Genomic DNA, 17,678 nt, shown 5'->3' with positions numbered 1-17,678 from the left:
CACTTAACAAAACACAACAGAATCTCTTATGTATATTTACAGATCTAAAATACAAATATGTCAGTGAACAATTCAAGTACAACACTTTGGGAAAGACCCGTTATCAGACTTTTTCTTTTCCTTTAATAAGATCCTTCTTACATCATCAAATACTCAACCAACTAAAATTCTGTTGTCCTGACCCAATAACCAGCAAGCAACCTTCTGATTTCTGTAAGTCTAACTGACTATGGTCTGATCACAAAGATTCTGAGTAGCACATAACACAATAAATCAAATCTCTGGTACCTATTTTATTTTTCATGGTAACAGTCCATTACAGAATTATCCTTCAGGTTCATAACCCATGAATGAGTACTAACAAGAATATGTCTCTAGGTGCTCAGAGATGAATGAGACCCACGTAGGATTCCCCCTCAGTCAACAACACCATTCCTATTTTTTTTTCATGTTTATCTATCTGTCAATTCCTAATCACAACAGTAAAAAATTGATAAAAACTGTAAGGCAATGATCCAAAGAAGAAAAGCAGCAAATGAAACAAAGTGATGAAGCAAACTTAAAACAGAAAGTAAGGTTGAGGAAAGGTGGCACACCCCTTTAATCACAGCACTCTGGAGGCAGAGGCAGGAGGATACTGAGTTCAAGGCCAGCTTGGTCTACAGAACAAGTTCCAGGACAGCCAGGGCTACACAGGGAAACCTTGTCTCAGAAAAACAACCAGAAAGCAAGATCTAAACTACTGCTTCTTTCATCTTAGAAAGACTGTTATCTTCCACCAGAATCAAGAGAAGTGCACAAAACCTACCAGGAAGCCTAAATAGCGACACTGGATTCTAAAAAGGGAACAGGATAAATAAACCAGAGAAAGAAATTCTAGCAGACATCCAAAAGCGACAGGAGGGAATGTGCAATAGATGTGAAGATTACTAATTGAAAAATATGAAAATATAGAGAGAAACAAAAATAGAAAAGATAGGGAGAAAATTTCAGCAGTGGAAATATAGTATTTGATTTAAATTTCAATGTAAGCAACAAAACACAGTGATGTAATTCTTGTGATTCTGCCACCAATAAAAATGTGTACTTTCATATTTTATAGTTGTTACAACATAGCAAGATCCTTTACAGCCTATCAGACGTAAGTTTTTCCTAGGTTATGTATGCTGTTCTTCCAAATTCCTTGGCTCAAGGAATCCTGTCTCAACCTCCTGCACCGTTCTGACTAAAGCTTTGTAGCACCATGACTGACTCACTGCTGTATCCTGTTGTTTTATGAATTATAAAAAGCCATAATTGGAGAGCCAGGCCATGGTGGAGCACACCTTTAATCCCATAACTCGGGAGGCAGAGGCAAGTGGATCTCTGAGTTTGAGGCCAGCCTCGGTCTACAGAGCAAGTTCCAGGATAGCCAAAATTATACAAAGAGAAACCCTGTTTTAGGGTGGGAGGTGGGGAGGAACCATAGTGGAGCTGGACAGAAGCATTAGTGTTTGCCTCTATCATGTATGGGATCATAAATTCAATCCCAAAACCATACAAAAGCACACATTATTACATCACAAATTTGTTTTATTACCATTTCAGCAACTAAATTTCAAGGTAGTTTTTCTTTTATGATATGTATTTTAGACATTTATAAATTCTGATAAGTGTCTTTACCAAACTCTACATGGGTATACTGCACAAAATGTACAAAAGGACAAAGACTCTCTCACTTAAAATGCATCATTTAAGAAAACATGTAGAACATTCTCTCTGAATTATCAGCCTTTTGGCAACAGGCAATTACATTTAGTTTGCGAGAGAAATAGTTCTGGAACATATATAGCTGTATAAATATATTTAGTAATTGCATCTAGACAGCAGAGTGAATAAATTTATGACTTTGGAAATCAAACTGGCTAGAATTTTATTTCTTCATACCTCTAATAAAGTTGATTTCCTTTATACTTTAAAATAATAACTAAAAGTCAATAGAAATAGGAACTTATAATATCAATACTCATCTAATCTATTCATCCAATAATACTAATTGTCAGTGTTAATGTTACTTAGGTTTTTAATGGAAGATTTTAAGAAGTTTAGTTTTAAATAAGATATAAATTTGAAAGTTATCTGAAGCATCAAGTTATAAAAGACAGAATGCATTAAATAATCCATGAAGAGACTTTCGTGTTGTTAACTACAAATTATACATTAACTTTCAACACAGTCCTCACCTGCCCACCGGCTACAATGGCTCCAAAGAGATGCAATAAGCAACACTTAAGACTTTCCTTGAGATGTTCACTTTCCTGAAAACATTCTGTGAATATAATACACAAATAAACAAATCAATAAGATTTCTATTTCAGAACACAATTCATGTCTAAGGAAATTGACATATGAAGAACTCTATGAAAAGGCTAAAAATCTGTCAGAAGGCAAGGCTGACAAATGTGTCATGTCTCATTTACTTCTCACAGTACTCCAAAAGAACATCCTGTCTCAGTATAAAGAAGCTACTAGAAGATAAGTTATCTCATCTGAAGTAATGTGGTTACTAAGTGACAGAACTAGAACTTAACCCAGTCCTAACTTAAACTTTCTTCTGTTTTCTTAACAACTGACCCTTACTTTAGTGAATTACAAAATAAAAGAGTTAAATAATAATACCTTAAATCTACTCCAAGGATCAATACTCTAAATTTCTAGGACTAATGTCTTTTATCACAATAAAATATTTTGCTACTTTTAAATGCTATAAATGCTCACGTCAAAGAAATATAAGGCAGAAAAACAAAACAATAAATTCAGAAGTTTCCTTCTGACCTTTTCCTCATTTTACCAACATACTTCTAACTTCAATTTTTTTTTATAGAAAAAGAACTGTACAATATAGAGTCTTTTTAAAGATTTCAGTGAATATTGGATCCAGGACTCTCACCTCAAAATACAAAAAACTATGGAGCAAAATTTGCTTTTGTAACCTATGTCAGTCCTCCAATATACATTAAATCATCTCCAGATTACTTAGACTAGCTAAAAATGCAAATAGTATGTAACTCTAACAATGTACTGTTTAGACGAAAACAAAAAAGTCCATACATGTATAAATGTAATTTCTTTCCCACTGTATGTTTTTAAGCTACAGCTAGTTGTGTCTACAGATGTGGAACTCATGGATGTGGAAAGTACTGAATACGCTTTTAGTTTTTGAACTTAATACATTACAGACATTATTATAATTTAACAGATAATCTACCTTGTTCATCTTTATCACCAAAACAAAACAGCATGATGAACATTTCGTTAACCAGTTCTCTACTGACAAACTGTTGTTACCCCACCAATTTGGGAGGAGCGCTAGATCATGTACATGTATGTGATTCTCATTAACTCTGCCCCTGAACACTGGAATTATAGACTGTGTGGGTCCTCACATTTGCACACTAAGTACTTTACTGACTGAGCCATCTGCCCAGCACTTATTTGTCCATTCTGTTTATAATCCTATAGTAAATACTGTTTTGCCTTTATTACATACTTACATAAAAATATAACGACAGATATCCAACTTCATGCATAACACTTCCAAATATAGCTGTAAAATGTACTAATAGAAACTCGTAATTTAAAAAAAATTAAGCCGTTACAGCTATGTTGGAATAACTGTTTTAAACAATATAAAATATAAATATAAAAATGGACAAAGGGGTCCCAGAAATAGGGTCAGAAAACTGTTAAACATAGATGGAAAACATATTGAACTCAAGGATTAATTCAGGTTTCTGTTTAGAGACACTTTCAGAATCACTGCACAAAATGGGAGGACCCTAAAAGACCAGTGCTGTTTAATGAGTTCAGGGGACAGAAAACAATTTTAGGAGAGGCTGGAACAACTGGAATTTGCAAAGTAGAATACTGGAATGGAGAGTGTTATACCAGGTGCTTCAAAAACACATATAACAATTGCTTTGTGTTTGAGTAACAATCCTCATCAGATAATGTAAAATTCTACAAGCAGGCAAAAACTACGAAGATGGTATAAGCAGAAAGATTTTATAATCTTATACTAAGATGTAAGATGGGTATTTCCTTCAGCTCTAGGGAAACATAAGAAAATAAACAGTATAAAGACTATAAAAAACACATTCTATGTATTCTCTAATCAAAATTTTGCTAGAAGGGGAAGTGAGAAGGTTTACCGGGTAGAAAGTCAATTCCTGCCAAGCCTGATGGCTTAAATTCAACCACCAGGATTCACAGGTAGAACAATGACTTCTGACATTTATGTAGACATGTACAACACATACACACAGAGATCAAAACAGACAACGAATTTTAATGCATGTTGGGAGGCACATTTTGTTACCAAAAAAAAACACACAAAAAACCCACACATTTTCTAACAAAGTAGCAAAAATAAGTTATCTGAAGAGCCCTTTCAAGAAAATTGCAACAAAAATGAAAAAAAAAATTCTATCTCATCCAAAGCCAGAGTCAAAGCAAAGGCCATGAAAAAGAGGAAGGTGATGCAAAAAGGTGAATACAAGTTTCACATATTTTTGATCATCCAAAGCAAACGTCCCACCCCAAATCAACCTCAGTGTCTTCAAAGCCATTCCAGAAAAAATACACATGATCACTACACCCCCACTATATCCTCTGATAAAGTCGAACAATTAAAAAAAAAAGAAAGAAAAAAGGTAACAAACTGCTCCATTTGGAAGTCAAAGTCAGCAAGCATCAATTTAAACAGGTTTCAAAGAAATGCATGATACTGAAACAGACAACTCGACAGCTTGATTGGCCTGGTGGAAAGAAAAGGGCCCTCTATGTTCCATTAGCTTCTATCTACAATATTTTGGGTGTTTTCAACAAAACTGAAATAATCTGAGGCCCCAAATCTTATAACAAAACTTTTCACTTTCCTAGATCACAGGATATATGGAATCTCTAAGTCTAAAGCCCCGTTACTATTGTAGAAACTATATCTGGAAATCATTTGGCTCAGGGTATCCAATCCTATCAAAGCCATCCAGGTCTTTCTTAAATCCTACCACCAGAAAACAGCTTAGGGCCTCTGGAAAACTAACTGTATACTTTGGATTCCTAGTTATAGCTTTATGCATAAGCTTCTAAATGAATCCCTAAAATGAAGCAACCAAGTTCTCTTTCATGGGACTAAGAACAAAAGAAGTCTTCTGAAAAATCAAAGGCTTCTTTAATCAGGGATGTAACTTTGGAGGTTATCACAACCTGACAGATCTTTTAAACTGTATGTTACCAAATACCAGGGTGTAACCCTGGAGTTCTCAATTATGTCCTAGGTCAAAGCAATCAATCTACTTGTAGAGTATTTACTAAAACTGATTCAGTTGTCCAACGGTTGACAGGATACATTAACTACAGCCTTTAATCCTAGCACTTGGGAGGTAGAGGCAGGTGAAATCTGAGTTCTAGAACAGCGTAGTCTACACAGTGAGTTCTAGGACAGTCCAAACTATGTGGAGACACTCTGTTTCAAAAAGAGAAAAGGGGACAGAGGGGAAGGGAGGTGGGAAAAGAAGAGAAAAAGAAAAAAGAATTGTAGCTGTCAAGACTCTTTTAATAGGAGAAGTCCTTAAATTTACTTTGGGGTCTCCACTGTCTATATTTTATATCAAATAACCTCTCTATTAAATCCCAAATCTCCCACTGGTTTAGATACTCTTCTGTTACCAAGCCTGGCTACTTGATAACTTTGAAATATTTTTACAACAGTGTCCTACCTCAACTCCTCTACTTTATTTCCTACCCCAGAGTACGGTTTACTTTACTTACAGTTCACAAATGCAATATGGCTCACCAACAGCAGTTCCTATGTGAGTAATGAACAATCAACAGCAGTTCCTATGTGAGTAATGACCAACCAACAGCAGTTCCTATGTGAGTAATGAACAATCAACAGCAGTTCCTATGTGAGTAATGAACAATCAACAGCAGTTCCTCTGTGAGTAATGAACAACCAACAGCAGTTCCTCTGTGAGTAATGAACAACCAACAGCAGTTCCTATGTGAGTAATGAACAATCAACAGCAGTTCCTATGTGAGTAATGAACAATCAACAGCAGTTCCTCTGAGTAATGAACAACCAACAGCAGTTCCTATGTGAGTAATGAACAACCAACAGCAGTTCCTCTGTGAGTAATGAACAACCAACAGCAGTTCCTATGTGAGTAATGAACAATCAACAGCAGTTCCTATGTGAGTAATGAACAATCAACAGCAGTTCCTCTGAGTAATGAACAACCAACAGCAGTTCCTCTGTGAGTAATGAACAACCAACAGCAGTTCCTCTGTGAGTAATGAACAACCAACAGCAGTTCCTATGTGAGTAATGAACAATCAACAGCAGTTCCTATGTGAGTAATGAACAATCAACAGCAGTTCCTCTGTAAGTAATGAACAACCAACAGCAGTTCCTATGTGAGTAATGAACAACCAACAGCAGTTCCTATGTGAGTAATGAACAATTAACAGCAGTTCCTATGTGAGTAATGAACAATCAACAGCAGTTCCTATGTGAGTAATGAACAACCAACAGCAGTTCCTCTGAGTAATGAACAACCAACAGCAGTTCCTATGTGAGTAATGAACAATCAACAGCAGTTCCTATGTGAGTAATGAACAACCAACAGCAGTTCCTCTGTGAGTAATGAACAACCAACAGCAGTTCCTATGTGAGTAATGAACAACCAACAGCAGTTCCTATGTGAGCTGTGCTACTACGGTTCTCCTTCCAGGTATCACAGAAGCCTGATCTCTGCCACCCAGAAATCAGCACAGTTGGTTAGAAGAGTAGGCTTAAATTTTGCTGGAACTTAACCAGAGCAAATGGGAAAATATGTACACTGACTTTAAATACCTTTCTTGGTAATACATGCACATACTGCCCTCTGGAGGAAAAAGATTTTATTTTAATGCTAAAAGCAATCCCATCAATTATGGATTCATTAGAGACAATACATTTTCTGGCTGAAATAGCAGCGGTCCATTACAAGGGATAACAAATAAGAAGTCATTTAGGAAACTAAGAAATGAGAGGCATCAGGTAAACAGGCACCTGACTATCCCTTACCACATGTTAGTGCTCCTTGCACACGACCTTTCCACCTCAACCTGTATAGGTCACAGAAGCATCTGAAGCCCTCTTTCCGGAAATTAATCCTCCACTTAGCTTTTCAGGTACTCTTTAAAATAAAAATGTGTAAGTCTGATTGGTTTACCTTTATGATCCTTGGACTTCTCACAGGTCAGGGAACCCTGATTGCTCTTCCAGCTGATGAGGGAGGGGGACTTGATCGGGGGAGGGGGAGGGAAATGGGAGGAGGTGGCGGGGAGGCAGAAATCTTTAATAAATAAATAAATTTAAAAAAAAATAAAATAAAATAAAAATGTGCCTTCATCTGCTTCCCAAATCACTCAATTTAGATCCAAATTTTGGGAAGTTGATACTATCTTCATTCCTTTTAGAGGCCTTACTCTTCTAAAATGGTGTAACATTCTAATCAGACCACTAAGTAGTTTTTAAAAATTATGCCCAGAGATTGAGTATATCTAAAGAGTGGTATTAACAAGAGCCTACATAAGACGTCAAACAGCTTTTGGCCTAACCCCTTCCGAGGTGATTTATCAATGCCTTTTTCTATATGTAGATCTGTTTCATGAGGCAGAAACCCAGTCATCCATTGAATATCCTTCTAAGCCTAACAAACCATCAGGCTATAAAAACCACAGATTACAGAGACTGCCTAAGGGTTATGGAGATTGTCCAAACTGCTTTCAATGTGAAAAATGGGTGTTAATATAAACTTACATGGAGGCGCCTCATAGCTATCAACTGACTGGCTCTTTGTTTCCTTTTGCATTTATTTATTTACCATGTGGGAAAGGAGGCACATGTTTTCATGTATGGCACCAGTATAGATGTCAGAGGATCACTTTGTGGGGGGGGGGGACTCATTCTTCTGTGAGGATGTGGCCACTGGTAAGGTTCCCATGTTCCAATGAATGACTCTGCTATCATGCATATATGGGTAACAATAACTGGAGTTATCAGGTTATTTTAAAAAAAAACTCATGAAGTTTGTGAAAAGTATGTTTTGAGGAAAATATAGGAGGAATTGGAGGGATAATGGAGTAAATATGATAATATTTCATTGGATGTGTACATGAAATTCTCAATAATAAAAAAAGTTTTAGAAAAAGCTAAGCCTTGCTATTTGTATTTGGTTCTTGCTAGTCTTATTTTTTTTATACCCAAGATAAAATGTAGTTCTCTTAGGACTAGAGAGAAGGCTCTGTGGTAGAAAGCAACTGTTGCTCTTGTAGAGGACCACGGTTTGATTCTAAGTACCCACACTGTAGTTCACAATTATCTTTAACTGTTATTCCAAGGAATCTGATGTTATCTTGTGACATCTAATGTATGCGGTTCATAGGTATACATACAGCAAAACATTCACATAAAATAACTAAATCTAATTTTTAAAAGTAAAAATTAAGCTGGGTGTGGTGACACACGCCTTTATTCCCAGCACTCAGGAGGGAGAGTGAGTTCAAGAACAGCCTGGTCTACAGAGTAAGTTCCATGACATCTAGGACTACACAGAGAAGCCGTCTCAAAAAGATCAAAATAAATAAATCAAATAAACATAAAAACTGTTCTTTATTCATGCCCAAGACTATGCTCATGGCAACAGAGAATATAAAAGTTGAGTCAATAGACATACCTGATGTGAAATTCCCCTCTGTATGTTGTGAATACAATTGTTTAATAAAGAAACTGTCTTAGGCCTGTGATAGGATAGAGTAGAGATAGTCAGGGAAAACTAAACTGAATGTTGGAAAAAGGTGGGGGAGTCAGGGAGAAGCCAAGCAGCAGCCGCCAGAGACAGTCATGTCAGGATTTTGCCTTGCCGGTAGGCCATGAACCTCATGGTAACATATAAAATAATGGAAATAGGTTAAGATGTAAAAGCTAGCTAATAAGAAGTTAGAGCTAATAGGCCAAGCAGTGGTTTAATTAATATAGTTTCTGTGTGGTTATCTGTGGTCTGAGCTGCTGGGCGGCCGGGAAACAAACAAGCGGCCACATTTCCCCACACATACCCACTCCCACCGTTCTGGACTTCAATAGTACATACTCTTCTTCAAGGCTATGACTAAAGTCCTCTACAACTGACTATCCCAGAGCTAGTTCTTTTTCTTTACACCTGGTTGCTAGATAGGATACTTCCCCAATGCTCTAGTAATTTGAATTGAAATCAAAAAAGACAAGAGCTTTAAAAGGATGAGACAAAGGCAGCAGTGCTAAGATACATGCTAAGCCTTGCCTTTCCAGCACTCCTTTCACAACAATTAAATAATCAAGACATCAGGATATTTTCAAATCTGAGGAAAAGCTATATAAAAGACTAACAAAAGATGTTTAAGTCAGAAAATCTTTTAATACTGAGAACAACAGATCTGTATTTGTTCGTGTATCCCAGTGGCATTATTTATATAGGACTGATCTCCATTGATGTAACATAGAATTTAATACTGAGAACAACAGATCTGTGATTGTTCATGTATCCCAGTGGTATTATTTATATAGGACTGATCTCCATTGATGTAAAATAGGATTGCCTGCCTTTGATTTCTCAGAATGGCAGGTTACTGAGTAGGTCATGAAGTTGAGAATATGCTGGTCAGCTCCTAATGGCATTTAATGGCTCTAAGGCACTACTATCCTTTGGTCCTGGCTGCTCTTAGGATGAAGTGACAGGTATAGACTAGGATTTCTAAATATAAGATCAAAAAGAAAAAATTCTGATTATCTTGCTATGTACCTATCTACCTATGCTACAACATGGTTGGAACCTGAATGTTTTCATTGGTGTAACTAGTTAGCTTTTGTTAGAAGATTGATTCTACCCCTGTGGAGATCAGCTACAACTTACATTCTACCTAGTGCCTTGCTAAGTTGCAAACATTGGAAGCCCACACAGGGCAAGACAATAGGGTCAGCTCATTGTAGCCAGGCTCAAGGCACCCTGAGTTGCCTGGTATTCTATCTAGTACCTTCACTATCCTTAACTAAACTTGAAGACCCTCTTTCCTCAAAAGTCTATAAACATATTTTCCTTTGTTCTCATTTTTGTTGTTACTCCTACTCCAGATTCCCCAGCAGCAGCAGCAGCATCACTAAAGGATGTTTCCTTAAATCTGATTCAGTGCATCTCTCTAGTGAATCTCAAAAGAATCTTTATTACTTAAAACAGTTTTTATTCCATCTACAGATATAGAGAATGTCATTTTGGCATATTAAAATTCTTATTATACACATATTTAGGAAGTTATAAATTATATAGCTCAGAAAATTCCTCTTAATTCTAAAGTATGAATTATTTTATTTAAAAAGCAACTGTACAAAAGTACTACTTTAAACACCTTCAGCACTTGTCAGGAGACACTGCACTTTAAGGTTGAACATTTTGTGGATATGCCTAATATCATCTCATATACATTACAAACAAAAGAAAGTACAAGGGCCAGAAAGATGAATCAGTAAGTTAAAAGGTGTTTACAACCAATACAAACAACATGAGCTTAAATCCCAGGATCCACATGTTAGAAAGAGAAGAAACTTTGGCAAACTGTCTGTCTTCTGGCCTCCACACATGCAAAGTGTGGCACATTCATTGATACATGTACAAACGCAAACAAATGAATAAATGATTTTTTAAAAAACTCTTAGGGACTGGAGGGAAGGCTCAGTGGTTAAGAGCACTGGCAGCTTTTCCAGAGGACCTGGGTTCAATTCCAAGCAACCATATGGCAGCTCACAAATGTCTGTAACTCCAGTTCCAGGGGACCTGATGTCCATGGCGAATTACCAATGCACATAAAATAAAAATAATTTTTTTAAAAAAAATCCTTTTTAATAAAAAACAAAACAGGCTCAACCTATATTGGACATTTCCACCCCTTGTGGTGAATGAAAAGTCTCAAACCAAAGGCAAATAGCTGAGGTGTCTACTTAACATATCAAAGCACACCTGGCCACCAGGTTCTCCGAACACACCCTGTCTCCTACTCTAAACTTCTCCAGCCCAGGGGCTGGGTTGCCCTTCTCCTAGCTGCTCTTCCCTATATAATTCAGCCACTTTGGCTAAACTGATTTTGTTCACTCTGGAACTTCCAGATGCCTTTGGCTATGCTCTCCTTTTTATCTACAATAAACCTTTTTTATTAAAAAGGCTATGCTCTCCTTTTTATCTGCAATCTACTTAGAAGCAATCGTGTCCTTACTTTTCTTTTCCTTCATTCTTAATTTTTTTTCTCCTCTTATTTTCACTCAACCCACCCTCAAATAGTCCTGCAGCAGTTCTAATTCCTTTCTGGATCCCCTTGTTGTCCTCTGAGGCCTGAAAGTCACTAAGAAACCCTTCTACATTCCATTTCAGCCAAAAACAGACAGATTAGTCCAATGCTACTTTCCTAAATGACTTTAGGGCCTCAACTCTTCACGTGTGTATAGTGGGAGAAGTTGTTAGATAGATAATTAGGTATTAGCAGACTGAGAAGGCACTGAGTTAAGAAACCAATTAAACAAAGGTCTGGCATGGCAGGACTTTAATTATTGGTAAGAAGAACGTGATCTGATTCTTATCTCTGGCCCTAGAGGCATCCTGGGGTACCTAAAGAAACATTAACAGATAACTAAAGCTGGCTCCAACAGCTCTGAACTTTTAAAGATTTTTATGTAGAAGGAGACACTCTTGATAAAGAGTAAGGACACACCATTGCTCCCTCCTAGAAAAAGGAGTGTGGAGAGGGGGAGAGGAGTGGGGGGAGTGGGAGAGTAGTGGGGGGGGAGGAGTGGGAGGAGGGGGAGGGAAATGGGAGGCGGGGAAGAGGCGGAAATTTTTTTTCAACAAAAAAATAAATAAATAAAATAGAAAAAAACAATCTAAGCAAGCCCATCAACCACTTCAAAGTCCCCCAGGAAAATCTACACTACGCTGTGTGTCTTGTCTCTATTCTTGATGGAGATCACAAGGAGTCTAGGCCAAGATTCCAGTGACAATATGACTTACTGACTTAATTAGCCATTTCAGTTCAGCTCGGAAATAAGGACAGAATTATACCAATAAAGATATTACCATTTTCAACTGAAGAGAACAGAGAAAACAGGAAAGAATGAAGGTCAAGTTGTGTTTCTTCAATTTCAGAGGACCACACCACAGTTAGAGTGGGTCAGAACAACCTACTCAGAGCCTCAGGGGCAGGATTGTGCTCACAAATACAAGCATACAGGTGGTGACTCAAGAAAGCAGATAAAGGCAAATCCCTACACACACAAAAAAAATTTTAAGACCAGCAATATGACTCAGCCAGTAAAGACTTCTACTGTGCAAAGCTGGTGACCTGGGTTCTATCCCTGGAACCTATGTAAAAACAGAAGCAAAGAATTAACTCCACAAAGTTGGTCTCTGACTGTACACTGCAGCATGTTTGCCCACATACATGTCAAACATAGATACATACAATAATTTTTAATAACTAAATAAACTGAATGCCTTATAGAGCTAGAAGGCATGGCACTAGCTCCCTAATCGAAGAGCAAAGCCCTAAACCAAGTATCATTTTGAATCTTTAAGTAATGGAATTTGTTATCTTTCCCGATTTTGATAGCTTGTGTAAGGGCTGAATTATGCAGGCCTATAATTCTGAGAATTCTGAGAGACCTACAAGAAGGTGGTGGCCTGGCTTTTTGATAGTAAGATAACCTGATGCCACGCTAACAAGTGGTCAGGGTATGCTAATGTCATTCTGCCCCTTGTATTGTAAATTAGGAATTTGCCTGGAGAAGAGATGTTTTCAGTAGACATGACAAAATAGGTATAGGCGGGAGGGGACCTAAGTCATCCCCCGCCCCAGGAAACAGAATGCTAATGAACTTCCACCTCAGTTTTCCTTTGTTTAAAAAGAAAGCTGTTTGGAAAATAAATGGTGACTTTTCAGGATGTGATTTGAGATTTTCATGATCTGAAAGATCCCTGAACTCCCTCCAAATACTGTCGTATGAATAGCATCTTCATTTCCATGCCTCTACTCTGGTATAAGAAATTACTTATGTCGGGGCTGGTCCCCGACAAGCTTGAAACACGTACTCCCTTTCTTTCTCCCAATTTCTCCCTTTTAGAATGAGAATCTAAATCCTATTCTGGATTCACTATTGTATTGTAGAAGTACCTATCACAGGTTCACAGCTGTGAATACATCTGAGTTTTGCTCATATCTGATTAACAATTAGAGGAGATTTTGGATTCTAGACTATTGAGAACCAATACTGGAATGTGTTAAGACATTTGGATTACTAGGATGAAATAAACATATTTTGCAAGTGATAAAACATTACTGGGAGGGGGCGGATGGAACAGTATAGACTCGGCTATCCCTCCCAAACTCAAATACTGATGCCTTAACTCACATACACCCATGCCTATACTAGAGCCTGGGCTTTTGAAGAAGAGATTAAGGTTAGATAAGATCAGAGAAGGGATTGCCTGAAACAACAAAATTGATGCTCTTGTTGAAAGAGGTATCAGTCCTTCTAAAATCTGAGAATACAAGGAGACTACCAGCAGGCTACAAAAAGACCTCACCAAAAACCAAACCCTTGTAGGACCTGGCTCTTACAATGTCAAGCCTCCAAAACTATGAGAAAATAAACTTCTGTGTTTAAGTCACAATCTCAAGTATTCTGTTATAGCAGTCAAAGCATACTAGAATGTGTGAATATGTTTTATTACCATTGGTTAATAAAGAAGCTGCTTTGGCCTATGGCAGCGCGTAATACAGCCAGGCAGGAAAACTAAACTAAATAGAGGGAGATGTCTGCAGCCACAAAGGAAACAAGAATTGAGGTAACAAACCATGAGCCTTATGGTAAAATATAAAACAATAAAAATGAGTTAATTTAAGATGTAAGCTAGTTAATAAGAACACCGAGCTAATAGGCCAAAGAGAATATAATTAATATTAAGTCTCAGAGTGGTTATTTCATAAGCAGCTTTGGGAACAGGTGGGCAGAGAAATACCAGTCCAGGAGGACCAGTGGGACAGAGAATACTTCTAACTACAATATCTCAGTAATGCAGTTATGAAGTAAAACCAGCGCATGAGAATCAAGGACTGAACCAACTGAATTACATTCCTACCTCAGCACTATTTATTTCCAGATGTTTACCTACATGTATATATGTGCACCATGTGTACACAGAGCCCAGAAAGGCCAGAAAAGGAACTGGAATTGGGAACCAACCATGGTCCTCAACAAAAGCAGCAAGCACTCTTACCTACTAAGTCATCTATCTCTCTAGCCTCCAGCACTATCATTTTTATGAGTGAAAACTAGCCATGTATGGTGGCAGGTGCCTGTAATGCCAGCACTCAGAATGAGATCAAGTCATACTCAGCTACAGCAAGTTTGAGGTCAAGCTAGGAGACAAGGAACCCTGCTTCAACATAAAAACAACAGTGAGGGTGAAACCAGAACATACATATAGCCATGCACATACAAACTAGTCACATCACTTAATGGATGCTAACTGGCTTGTTTTCTAGTTTTAAGGCTCAAATGGAAGGTTTGGTGCATGCTAAACATATATTCTCTGAATATCTCTCAAGATTTCTCATTTTAGTTAAAGATTGGAAAGTTCTAAAATACGCAATCTTTAAAATGTTCAGCTCACAGAAACAACAGATCAGCTCTTAAAAAGAATTAAATGAAGAAAATTAATCAAACCGAGAACCATTAGCACAACCAAACACAAATTAACTAACCTTGTGGCTTTGTTCTTTAGTAGCCTTTACTTTATAAAATCACAAACCAAATTAAGGTCAAAATCAGAGTAAGAAAAAAGACACTAATCAAAGTAAAGTAGGGTGTTACTTACGATAAAAGAAAGGAACAAACTCCACTGTGAGAGAAGCTGGCTTGTATTTCTGTCTGCTCTTTTCCACAGAACTAAGGATTCGTCTATCATTTAAAAAAAAAGTCAATAACAAATTATAACATGAAAAAGCAGAGGTGGCACAATTTAAAAAACAATTTCAAAACAAATTTAACAGCCTGATTTTGGTTTGCATACTGAATAAACATCTTCAGGACAGGTACAATGTTCAAAGAGAAGTTGAAACAACAACTTAAGTCCTTACCGATTGGAGAACATTTTTATTACGCATTGTGATAGCCAACTTAAGTCTCCAAATAACTGGGAATTTAAAAAGAAGCCAGCATTTAAATTCCCAATCTGCAGAAGAAATTGCAAGGCAGTCCTATGACAGTATTCCTCGGAGACTGCAGAAGCCAGTGACTGACCTGTGCTTTACTGAGGTTTTATTCAGATACAGTGAGTCCAGACGTTTAAGTTCCCTCATTTTAAGGATGCAAATTCAGCAAAAAAAAAAAAAGGGATTATCTTTTAATGAAGACTCCAGGAGTTTTCATGGATATTTTCTATAAACTTTAACAAGGCCAAAAAAAAAAAAATATGTATGCAATGTATGCAGGCTTTTACTAAGAACACGTCAGTCATTTCAGTTCAACACAAAATAAAATCGCTTAGATAGCCAAGGTGATAAAAATATTGGAGAATAAAGCCTGTTATAACCAATAATATTATCAAATAGTGGAATGGCGAAATTAACAACTAAAATTAAAATTATAGGGATTTTTATCATGTCCTGAAAAGTATGTTTAATATTATTAAAAACAATGAATGGAAAAATACCTGAAACTACCCAGAAATTCTGTATATCTTTAGGCTACAGGTATACACAAGTCTCCCCCTTTCTAATAGGAAGTTCTTATTTTGGACTTTGCTTGGTGCTTTCTCACAATTAGGCTTAGACTATGCATTCATAGTTGAACTAAATATTACAGAGACAATAACATCTTTCTCAGTATCATGTGTGAAGTTCTCACTGATCATAATTTTGGTTACCCAGTCAACTTTATTATAGTGAATAATACTGACATTATTAATTTTTCACTTACAAGTAACTAGTAATTTATACAAAGACATTTTAAGCATTTATATATTACGCTGCTAGTCAGAACTTGCCTCTAGATTTATCATTTATTAATGATCTGTGACTGACACATAAATCAAAATGCTGATTTTCTTTCAACTCCAACATCATCTCTGTATTTATTAATTGGCACTTCATAATCTACTACTACAAAAAATTTAATTTTTTTTACCAAGTTACTTAGTAGTGGTATGAATTCATAATTTTTTTCTTAATAGTTTATTATTCTTTTCTGTGATTATTTTTTGTGCATATATTGTCACATTTGGTAAACAGAGCTTAGGGCATAACTAAACAATTTTTTTTTCTCCATGGACAGGCAATGATACCTACTAAACTTACAATAAGCACAGTAATGAACTAATAAACATTTGAATAAACAGCTGAATAAGCAAACAAGCATTTTATATACCCCTGCCCCCAGCCTGGTGGTAGGATGGAATCTGGTCTCTAGGGAATGGTAGGGAAAGCATTTTACCACTGAGCTATATCTTAGACCCATACTTTAAGGAGAGGGTTTTGCTGCTGTTGCTGTTGGGTTTTTCATTTTGTTTTATTAGTATACTTTAGTTCCTCTGAGTTACTATTAAGAATCTCCGAGTACAATCGAAATAAAGTTAACAGATTAAGGTAATTTCCATGAAATATTAAAAACACCCTTTATGCTATTTAAAAACTCTTCATTTTAAACGTTCCTGAATATGAAACTATGCTGCTTTAACTTACATTTGTTCTACCTGATTCTTTCGGTAAATAGTACACTTATTATAAATGACCATTTAATTTCACAATCAGTTTAAAGAAAAGATACAAACTACTGCTATGAGTCATTTGGATAGGTCTTCCATACTTTTCCTTGTAAGTGTATGACTGAATCTATCAAGTCAAAAACATTGAAATCTATCCTTATTTTGCCACTTGCCACTGAAGCAGCTCTACTACTGAATGTAGTAATACGAGCGGCAGGGCTGCGTCCCCAGCACCCCGCTGCCCGCACGGCTAGTTTTACCCAAAATAATTACACGGACACTGTATTCTTTTAATCACTGCTTGGCCCATTTCTATCTAGCTAATTCTCACATATTAATTTAGCCCATTTCTAATCATCTATGTAGCACAGCTAGGTGCGCTTACCGGGAAGATTCTAGCCTAGGTCCATCCTGGGTTGGAGCTTCATTGCGTGTGTCTGCCCAGGAGCCGGGAGCATGGCGTCCCTCTGAGGTGTCTGCTCCCGAGAGGAGAGCTGTCGAGTCTGACCTCACTTCCTCTTCCTCCCAGAGTTCTGTTCTGTTTACTCCTCCCACCTATCTTCTAACCAATGAGGACCAAGCAGTTTCTTTTTATTTAACCAATGACCTTCCTCCATCATTTCCCCTTTTTCGGTTTAAACAAAAAAAAAAAAGGCTTTAACTTTAACATAGCAAAATTACATATAACAAAACAGTTATCAAGTAAAAGTTACAATAATCTTTATCATAACTAAGGAAAACTATAACTAACTATTCTTAACTCCATCAAAGACTCCAGAAAGATACAATACTACCTAAGCAAACAAGAAAAAAGCA

The 17,678-nt window shown here is 36.8% G+C and overlaps 1 protein-coding gene across 5 annotated transcripts in view; it reads right to left on the bottom strand.

The window, feature by feature from the left end:
• Nucleotides 1–17,678, bottom strand: part of Nbeal1 (neurobeachin like 1) — a 180,894-nt gene that overhangs the window by 138,869 nt on the left and 24,347 nt on the right. For 4 of the 5 annotated variants that reach the window (XR_012908177.1, XM_075951705.1, XM_075951706.1 and 1 more), the window contains 2 exons: nt 14,976–15,058; nt 2,223–2,308 (listed from right to left, as the gene is read on the bottom strand). Coding sequence is in view for 4 of the 5 variants with exons in the window: in XM_075951705.1 (XP_075807820.1) it covers nt 2,223–2,308; nt 14,976–15,058 (169 nt within the window). In the remaining variant the exon portion in view is untranslated. Of the gene's footprint in view, nt 1–2,222; nt 2,309–14,975; nt 15,059–15,400; nt 15,475–17,678 lie in introns of those variants that run through there. The other variant, XM_075951708.1, reaches the window with a different exon arrangement.

Source organism: Microtus pennsylvanicus, chromosome 17, assembly GCF_037038515.1.
Source record: "Microtus pennsylvanicus isolate mMicPen1 chromosome 17, mMicPen1.hap1, whole genome shotgun sequence".
NCBI classification, from domain to species: domain Eukaryota; kingdom Metazoa; phylum Chordata; class Mammalia; order Rodentia; family Cricetidae; genus Microtus; species Microtus pennsylvanicus.
Note: the sequence above shows the minus strand (reverse complement) of the source record. Positions and strands in the feature narration are given on the sequence as shown.